This window comes from Lynx canadensis, chromosome D3 (genome assembly GCF_007474595.2).
Source record: "Lynx canadensis isolate LIC74 chromosome D3, mLynCan4.pri.v2, whole genome shotgun sequence".
Classification (NCBI taxonomy): domain Eukaryota; kingdom Metazoa; phylum Chordata; class Mammalia; order Carnivora; family Felidae; genus Lynx; species Lynx canadensis.
This window is the reverse complement of record NC_044314.2, coordinates 41,151,757-41,161,448: the sequence shown is the minus strand read 5'-3', so window position 1 is coordinate 41,161,448 and position 9,692 is coordinate 41,151,757. Positions and strand designations below refer to the sequence as shown.

General features: G+C 42.5%; 1 protein-coding gene across 2 annotated transcripts; it reads left to right on the top strand.

Annotated features, from left to right (window-relative positions):
* The first annotated feature begins 2,556 nt into the window (after positions 1-2,556).
* TTR (transthyretin) lies at positions 2,557-9,692 on the top strand. 2 transcript variants are annotated; one of them, XM_030292217.1, is made up of 4 exons: positions 2,557-2,670; positions 3,575-3,705; positions 6,275-6,410; positions 9,013-9,424. In XM_030292217.1, exons 1-4 carry the CDS (start codon positions 2,605-2,607, stop codon positions 9,169-9,171), a joined length of 492 nt encoding a protein of 163 aa, XP_030148077.1. In that variant the 5' UTR covers positions 2,557-2,604; the 3' UTR covers positions 9,172-9,424. The 2 variants fall into 2 exon arrangements, with proteins under 2 accessions (XP_030148077.1, XP_030148078.1); XM_030292218.1 differs by lacking the exon at positions 9,013-9,424 and adding an exon at positions 9,440-9,692 and having other exon boundaries at positions 2,558-2,670.

Sequence of the window (9,692 nt, the reverse complement as noted above, 5' to 3'; positions counted from 1 at the left end):
GGAAGTATTGCTTAGCTTCAGAGCTGGAGGGAGGCCTCATGAGCTGTGATGTCTGAGAGTGAGAGCTTACTGCCATGTGTCAATAAGGGCCTAGTGTTGCCATCTTTTCCGATTTTTCAAGAAAATCCAGGAATCCAAATTTTTACACAATGTCTCAACTTTTATTTTTTTTAAGTTTATTTATTGTGAGAGAGAGCGAGAGAGAGAGAGAACGAGTGGGGGAGGAGCAGAGAGAGAGGGAGAGAGAATCCAAAGCAGGCTCCACACTGTCAGCACAGAGCCGGATGCAGGGCTCCATCTCACCAACTGTGAGATCACTACCTGAGCCAAAATTAAGGGTCTGTCACTTAACCGACTGAGCCACCCGGGCGCCGCAGCACTGTCTCGACTTTTAATTTTAGAACTATTTCAGAATATTTAAAGAAACATTCCACAGTCATACATACCATGTCTATGAGCTGGTGGCAGCCTGGGATTGCCAGTTCACAATGTCTGCGGGGGACATTTCCAGGTTCCAACAGAGCATAGTGCTAAGATAGAAGGTTGACTTGGGGGGCGCCTGGGTGGCTCAGTCAGTTGAGCGTCCGACTTCAGCTCAGGTCACGATCTCGCGGTCCGTGAGTTCGAGCCCCGCGTCAGGCTCTGGGCTGATGGCTCAGAGCCTGGAGCCTGCTTCCAATTCTGTGTCTCCCTCTCTCTCTGCCCCTCCCCCATTCATGCTCTGTCTCTCTCTGTCTCAAAAATAAATGTTAAAAAAAAATTTTAAGAAGGTTGACTTGGGATATGAGACAATTTTCAAATATTTAAAGTTCATAGTCAGAAAACAGGCTCTCCATCCAAGTTCTGAGCAACGGAAACAAGTCAAGAGAAAAATCAGATGACAATATATGTGAAACGTTAGAGAAAGGGTTTTCTCCTTAGCAGAGATATTAAACTGAATTCTTATAACTATCCTTGACACCAGGACAGTGGTTTAAGGTTACAAAGAGCTTTTATATTATCTCATATTAAAAGTTATTAGAAAGGTCCTTTGAGGTAAGATATTAGGTATTTCTACTTAACAAAGTCATGAGCTGTGTGTCTGAGGTATTAAATAACATAGAGAAGGTCATCCCGGAAACAAGACGGCAGAATTAGGAATTGGATGACTCAGTTTATCTATCTCCAGACTCAAAACTCTTTCCAGCGCCACGTCAGAGTCAGACTCCAAGGCTATAGGATTTCATTCCCAGCTATACTCAGAACTGGATTTGCTCATTGTTGCTTTCATGTGGTCAGTCCACTCTCCCCGAGTCTTCTGCACATTTCCATATTCCTGAAATGCCTCCCTGTCCTTCCACTACTCCCTGAAAGCCCTTTATCCTTCATGATTGCTTGTCGACTTTCTTTTAGCCTGACTCTGTCAGCTGTGGGAATTCTTTCCCTGCCCTCGCTCCTCCAAACTAGACTTATCCTTGATGTGTATTTGTCTAGAATTTTTGTCTTATCATCTGCATGTGTCTGTAAGGACAACCTTGTCTTCATGAATCTATGAATAAAGCCACATACATATTATGTGTGCACACATACACCTGAGTTAGCTCTTAATCAATGAATCATCAAATACTAATAATTTCTAGATGTGTAAGTCACGAGAAGGAAGAGAATCTGCTGTCAGCCCTAACTTCTATTTCTCACAGTCATCGTTACTTCCGTCCAGAAATTTGGATTGTGACTCTGTTTTTTAAGTAATCTCTGCACCCAACATGGGGCTCCAACTCATAACCCCAAGATCAAGAATTGCACACTTCACCAGCTGAGTCAGCCAGGTGCTCCTGGATTTTGATTCTTGAGATTTCATAACCAGCTGGGCAGCTTGGTTCCTGCACGTTAGTGCAGGAGAAGGAGTAAAGTATATCTGGTTCTCTGTATTTCAGGATCTTTGATGCCAGTTTGAAATATATCATTATTCCTTAAGTTGAGATGAACCTTGTCTGGGAAGAACACAAAATTGGTGGAGAAACTGCTGAGTAAGCAAAGGTTCCAGATGACTTAGTTTGGCTAAAACATAGGCCTTTTAAAATATAAGCACTGCCAAGGGTTTCTCCTATTGACCCATGGACGTATATCCAGTGCAATGATGTTTTCGAATGCACTGTACTTAACCCTGTGTGGCCAAATGTCATTCTAAGTGAAATAAATCATTACAACTTGCATCCAGCATATAAAGCAAAAGACAAAATGTATAGAAAATGAAAAGGCATGCAGAGAAATCGGTCAGGGAGGAAAAAAAATATCTCAAGAATGTTGCTGCATCCTGCCAAGGAGGAAGAATATTTTTGTTTGATTTTGCTTATTTTTGTTTTGGTGACCAAGCTGGTCAAATGACCTGTTAAGAATAAGAATATTTCATAGAGCTAATGTTCCTACGCTCTAATCTCTCTAGGCAAGGTTCATATTTGTATGAGTTACTTATTCTCTCTTTGTTGACTAAGTCAATAATCAGAATCAGCAGGTTTGGAGTCATGTTGGCAGGGATCAGCATCATGGCTTGGGAGAAGTGAGTATAAAAGCCCCAAGCTGTGGGCAGCCAGCACAGACAGAGGCTCTCTCGTTCTTGGCAGGATGGCTTCTCATCTGCTCCTCCTTTGCCTTGCTGGACTGGTACTTGTGTCTGAGGCTGGCCCTGCGGTGAGTGTTTGATTCTGTGAAGTCCTTTTAGATGATTCTTGTGTACACCTGATGAAGTAGAAGGGCCCTCTCCCAGCTCTGCCAGTCAGCTTGTGTTACTAGGACAAGGGTACCCAGGATCGACTTTTAAATATCATCGATTCAAACTGCAAAATGAATGAAGTTCTGCAGAGCTCACTGACCTGGAGCTTGGACCCTGGGTGCTCCCCACTATAGCTTTGGTTCACTGGGTTTACGGTGCCTGCCTCCTTGGCTCAGTTTCCTCAAATATATGGTAGGAATAACAATATGATATTCATGAAGCTACCAATATTGCATTGTCAGACGTGCATCCTTTTATAAAGTTTATTTCCCTTCAGCTCATCAAAATGTATCTATTGATTAATCTCTGAAAGGCTGGGTGGACAACATTCTAGTCGAATACTGAATGCTTAAGTCCTCTAGAAGAATTAACTAATACTATAAAATGCATCCTTAAGTAGTCGACATTATTTTACAACCAGTAAGAGGGAATTACTACAACAGCAGCTGACTAAAACGTTCTCAGGAAAAACAAGCTATTTGGTCCTGTGGCACATTGCATCTTTTTAGTAACTCCACTCAAATGGCAAGGCTTAACAAAGCAACTGTTCTCAGAGGGCCTATTTTCTCCTTTAAAATTCATTATACATGTTCCAGGTCGATGGCAGCATGTCCGGAGGCAGAAACCAGTCTTTCTTTGGGAACAATCATGTCTGTGTTATATACTGAGAAGGGGAGCTCATTAACTGTCAACACTTACAATGCTGGAAATGGACTTGGCATGGACTTCTTGCCTTGTTCCAGATTTCTAACACCATAAAGAACAGCTCCTTTCACTCTTAACCAGTTTTGTTGACCTCTTACTGGTCTTCTCTATGCCCAGGGCACTGGTGAATCCAAGTGTCCCCTGATGGTCAAAGTCTTAGACGCTGTCCAAGGAAGTCCTGCTGTCAACGTGGCCGTGAAAGTGTTCAAAAAGGCTGCTGATGAGAGCTGGGAGCCCTTCGCCTCAGGGTAAGCTGCCCAAGAAACCCAGACATGGGACCTCATTCTAGCTCCTCATTCTCCTGCCACTTGTTAGAGAGAGCAGCTCACATCATTCGTTGAAGAATCTTCAGGTAGATTGAAAACACAGGCAGAGGTCAAGTGGGCCCTGGGGAGGATGCCCTCCTCTCGCTTTGCTTAGTTAGCTTGGAAATGTCCAAGAGGGGGAGCAGCATTCAGGGCAAGTAGCAGGGAAAAGGAGCCAGCACCTCGTCTACTCCAGTAGTGGTTCACTGCCTTCTTGGGTCACAGGCCACTTTAAGAAGGTAATGAAAACTATAGTCCTCTGCGCCCAGTAAAATCACACCCACACGCACACACAGACACACATGCACACACGCACACACCATATATAGAATTTCAGGAGTGTCACAGATTCCCTGGTGCCCTTGCATAACATTCAAGCTGGGGTCCTTGTCTTGGAATTTTGTTTTTTTAATATTTATTTATTTAAGTAATCTCTATCCCCATCACGGAGCTTGAACCCACGACCCTGAGATCAAGAATCACACACTCCATTGACTGAGGCAGCCAGGCTCCCGTGTCTTGGAATTTTAGGCAAGATGTACAATTTGTGTTACTTTATTAAGGAAAGGAAAGGAAAGGAATCGAGGGACAGCACTGATGAGGCAGTTCTCTGCATTTTTCCTGGATCATCCAGAATCCAGCACTTATGTCTAACAAGCACTGTGGAGCACCTACTCTGTGAAAAGCCGGGACTGTCACACTCAGTGACAAAAAGACACAGAAAAGAAAGACGCATATGCAAAGCAGAGCCATCGCCCAACACAGGGTACAACAATGACTTCTCCCCTTCGTTGGCCACTTTACAATTCTCATAGAGTTTTTCCACCTCCATTAACAAGAATAGCAAAGAAAATGCACATTAGTAAACCTAAACCAACTAACTGAAAGAAAGGGCAACCAAGAAACCCTCAGCACCAAACAATACTGCTCAGCGTTTGTATCTCCAGGATGGTAAATTTCTGTGGGTTTTCACTGAATCTCAAGAACCACATTATGATTCTTCACCCATCACTGGGAAGACCATTTTCATTGGTGTAGTTTCAATTGAGTTTTCATTTGTGACTCCATTTATGTTTATCTAAAATGCCAAGCACTATGTGGAAAGTACTTAAGGGAATATTCTAAGCAAGAGATAGAATGAACACATAAAATATTCAGATGTTCATGTGAAACTTTTTATGACAAGACAAAAAAAAAAGAAATTAAATATTCTCTTCCTAGAAAAGAAGAAAGGTGGAAAGGCAGTGATGAAAGTTAGTGAAGACAATTTCCATTTTTATCTGTCAGTTTTGAGGTCTAATGGAGAGCAATTTCTAACATCAGCAACTGAGCTGGTACATAAAGGGAAATAGAAGTTCCCTAGTCATTTCTTTAAAAGGAACTGCCTAGTATTTATTGTTGGAAAAGTGTTACCAAAGAGATTGAATAAGTAAATAATAAAAAATTCAGATGCATTATACTTTGGGGTTTCCCCAGTGTGTTCCAATGATACTGCCTCTGAAAAACACCCTGACACCAGGGAGGGAAGCAGTGAGACCCTGATGTCATGGGGAACTGCGGAGTCAAAGCAGCTTATGGACACTTCCAAGGGGTAGTTACAAACCTTCACCCAAACACCAACCGTGAATCGCAACAACTCTTTTTTTTTTAATTTTCTTTAATGTTTATTTATTTTTGAGAGAGAGACAGACAGACAGAGCATGAGCAGCGGAGGGGCAGAGAGAGAGAGACACAGAATCTGAAGCAGACTTCAGGCTCCAAGCTGTCAGCACAGAGTCCTACATGGGGCTTGAACCCACGAACCATGAGATCGTGACCTGAGCTGAAGTCTTGACCGACTGAGCCACCCAGGCACCCAATAATGACTATTTTTGAAGTGAAACATTACACCTATATCTTCTGTTCTCCTAAGAAAAATCTGCAATAAGCTTTTTGAAACATTTCTGACAAATTTCTTGTCAGTTAATTTCAGAATTAACTGAAATTACCAGTTACCAGAATTTCACCTTTCCTTCTCATCTCCCTTTCCTGAATATGTGTGTGTGTGTGTGTGTGAGTGTGTGTGTGTGTGTGTGTGTGTGTACACACACAGTAAAACCTTGGTTTACGAGCATAATTCATTTCAGAAACATGCTTGTAATCCAAAGCACTTGTATATCAAAGCAAATTTCAAGAACCATTGGCTCAATTGTAATCATGTGACATTTGGCATCATGTACTACTTGTATCACAAGACATTGCCTATCTGTCAAGTTAAAATTTATTAGAAATGTTTGCTCATCTTGCGGAACACTCGCAGAACAAGTTACTCACAATCCAAGGTTTTGCTGTAAATAAAAATACATATAAATATATATATATTTCCCCTCACTTATACACACTGCACATATGTGTAGTGTAGTGTGTGTGTGTGCGTGTGTGCGCGCGTATGTGCGTGATGTCACCTTGCCATGCTTGCCATGGCATTTATTCCCCTAATGCCTAACTTAACCTGTAATTTTGTACCTTCTAGGAAAACCAGTGAATTTGGAGAGCTCCATGGGCTCACAACTGCTGAGAATTTTGTAGAAGGGGTATACAAAGTGGAAATAGACACCAAGTCCTACTGGAAGTCACTTGGCATTTCCCCGTTCCATGAATATGCAGAGGTGAGAGTATAGAGACACATGAGTGTCTTTTATTTTTATTTTTTTGTTTTTCATCCCAGGCAATGCCCAGTTTGCACACCACATACCATGGAAATGTCACTGGGAAACTGAACTAGCACAGATTCCCTTTCCTGTTTCTACAGTCAGAAATCTAGAAAACTCTGAAGAGCAAAGTTTATTTTTAAGTTTGGTGGAAACTCATTGAGTAACATGACCTGAATTTACATGATGCTCCTTACCGTCTTCTTTCATTCCACCGAATGGGAATATTTGAATATTTGCTAGCTGAAGAACTGTTAGCATGTTGGATTACTAGGCAGCTCTCCAGACCCTACCTAGGGAAACAAATCATCGACACATCATTTTACTTCCTGAAATCTGAAAACACGCTTTATTCCAAAACACGCTTGGCTCCCAGAGGTTTGGGTAAGTGACTTGGGGCAATGCATATAGAGACAGTAAATTCAAAATAATAAGGGCAACACAATAGATACCACTTATCAAGCATGTACCCCTGCCAGGCTATTGTGTTTTCTATATTTAACCTATTCAGTCCTCATGAACAGCCCACTGGGATTGGTCCTATTATTACCCTCATTTTACAGAGAAAGAAAATGAGGCAGAGGGCAGTTCAACAAGTTGCCAAAAGTCACAGGCTAGTAAAGGGAGGGGCAGAAATCATTACCGACAGGTCCCAGACTGGGTTTAGCCTCAGGTGTGCCTCAGCTTTCTTCCAGTAAGAAGTCAGGCTAAAAAAAATAATAATAAGGCCACATTTGCAACCCTTGGTTCATACTCTGTTTTTTGCTTATGAGGTAGTAGGAACCTCAGAGTTATATGTGGCCCCACTCTTGCTGCCTCCTCCTTGTATGTAATTCCTTAAATCATTTAAAACAGATGGCTGTCATGGAAATACAATCCAGACATGTTGGTCAGAGTCAAAGATCAAATAATTGCATCAAAAATAGCTCAGCACGAAAGTAAACAATTCTCTCTGGCTTCGTCATGGATGAGACTTTCAATCGACAGAAAAGGGTTCTTTTAGTAGACAGTGTTGCCAGAAAAACTGGGGCAGGGGGCTGTTTGACTCACAAAGCATCGAGGGAGCCCCATCCACCAAGAAGCTTGCCTTTGGCTGTTCCTTCTCAGTGGGGCGGCAAGACAAAGAGCCTAGTTTAGACAGTACAGGGCTTAGAGGTGTCCCTAGAGTCTCAGCCTTTGCCCTAGATCAGCCTCCTTGGAACCCGTGTCTGCTCTGGTCTCAGCCTAAAGAGACCATGTGAGAACATTCGCTGCCATACTGCCCATGATATGTTGTTCCTAGTCACTAGATGTTAGCTTCCTTGTCTATTATTTACCCTCTTAGTATTCATTCAACTAACATTTTGAAAATAAAAGCCTTTGATGTGTCAAACACACTGCTGAGTGCTAGAAATTCAGAAGTGAAAACACATTCCTGCCCTTGGTGTGGAAGGAAAGGGACTGAGGTAAGACATATTAGGTCAGACATTCAGCCCAACCTGGAGCTCGCATGGATACGGAGAGTGAGAGAGAGCAGTTAGGCAAGAGTGAGGCCCAACGCCTCAGTTCAGTAACTGGTGATTGCGGGTCCAGCCAGGAGTTCCTTCCCTGCCAGCTTCTTCTGATCAAGACCTCCCTAGACAGCTGCTATTCTTCAACATTAGTCACCTTCTCCCTAGCCAATGACGCAGGTGGCCATGTTATACTTACTGAGAAAGTTGGGAGATGTCCTGTGGAACTATCAGGCCTCTTCATTTCATGGGATTTTGAGCACAGATTATGCCATCTACAGTTTTCAGGAAGAATCAAGTGGGGCTGGAGGCCAATGTCAGTATAAGAGAGAACAAGCTTTCCCTAGTTCTTTTAGACACTTGGCCTTTAAGGAATGTTTTTTTTCTCCTTTCAGAGAGATTCTCAGGTGATTCTTACCTCCTCTTGCCCTCATGCTATTTTTATTTTCAGTATAGTTTAATCAGATCTTTCCTCTCCTGTCCCCAAATAATCAAGCCTTCTTTTTGCATATTAGGAACAAAACATATTTATCCAGGATGTGTCCCAAGTCCATTCCAAGGCCTGTGTACACAATGAGTAAAATCAAAGACCTCCTCACTGCCCCTCATCACTCTCCTGAGCCAAATCCATCCCTTCTAGACTATTCCAGTGCCTGAGTCTCAGAAGCTCTACTAAACTTGCCTCAAGTACATGGCTAAATAGAACAACACTTTTGTTAACAATTTGTCCATGTAGAAAGCTCAAATGAGCTCCAACCTATGTGTGTCTATTTCAAAATTCCCACATGATCCTCCACACTCTGTTATTGTAAATAGAACCCTAGGATGCTTTTACTTCAAATTCATTGCTTGTTATCCACATAAAAATATACTTGTTAAAAAATGCAAAGGAAGAGAGAGAGAGAGAAATTTCTGGGTTTATAGATGGGAGACTTAACTCCTAGCCTGGCTCTGTCCTGTATAAACGTGGGACAAACACTAACTCAGAGGTCTAGTTTACTTATCTATCAAGTAGGAAGAGTTATTCCCCGGCAGCTCTTAAAATTCAAGGTCTCCGGGTATCTCCGCAGGAATGGCAGTCACCATTCTTCAGTCTTCACGTCACTGAATGCCCGTTACTGCCTTTTCTCCTTTTTTTTTTTTTTTTTTCTAAAACCAAGAAAATGGACAAGAGGATCCAGGCTCTCTGTGATTTCTCTCAGTCAGGCTACAGCCACCCTGATTTTTAGTGTGAATTTGTAAAAACGACATGAAACAAAAAGGAGAGACCTGATTCTACAGGCAGTAGTTAAAGAAATCTTGTCCCGAGGGCTGCGCCAGGCCCCTGTGGAGTCTCACCAGCCTATTTGGACTTTTGCCTTTTGCTCAAGGTGTTTCAGAAAAAGAAGTAATAAAATAAAATGGATTAAATTGGCACTGGACCTCCAGTGACCTCTCTCCCCGTGACTCGCATTTTAGGCTCTGTGAGAAATGGACGCTGTCTTTGCTCTCTCTTAGGTGGTGTTCACAGCAAATGACTCTGGCAGCCGTCACTACACCATCGCTGCCCTGCTCAGCCCCTACTCCTACTCCACCACGGCCCTCGTCAGCAGCCCCAAAGAATGAGGGACTCCCCCTTGGGTGGGTTTGAAGGATTTTGTGTAACCGATAGTGTTCCATTTTTATTAATGCAGTGTTTTCACTTTATACGCTATGGTAGAAACTTGGGCAGAGACAATAAAACATTCCTATTAAAGCACTTCCTGTTTCA

What these genes read in the sequence shown, in the direction of transcription:
- TTR (XM_030292217.1), top strand. Translation starts at nt 2,605, where the DNA reads ATGGCTTCTCATCTGCTCCTCCTTTGCCTTGCTGGACTGGTACTTGTG. An exon ending in TGGGAGCCCTTCGCCTCAGG is followed by an intron (nt 3,706 to 6,274) that starts GTAAGCTGCCCA and finishes TGTACCTTCTAG; the next exon opens with GAAAACCAGTGAATTTGGAG. An exon ending in CGTTCCATGAATATGCAGAG is followed by an intron (nt 6,411 to 9,012) that starts GTGAGAGTATAG and finishes GTATCTCCGCAG; the next exon opens with GAATGGCAGTCACCATTCTT.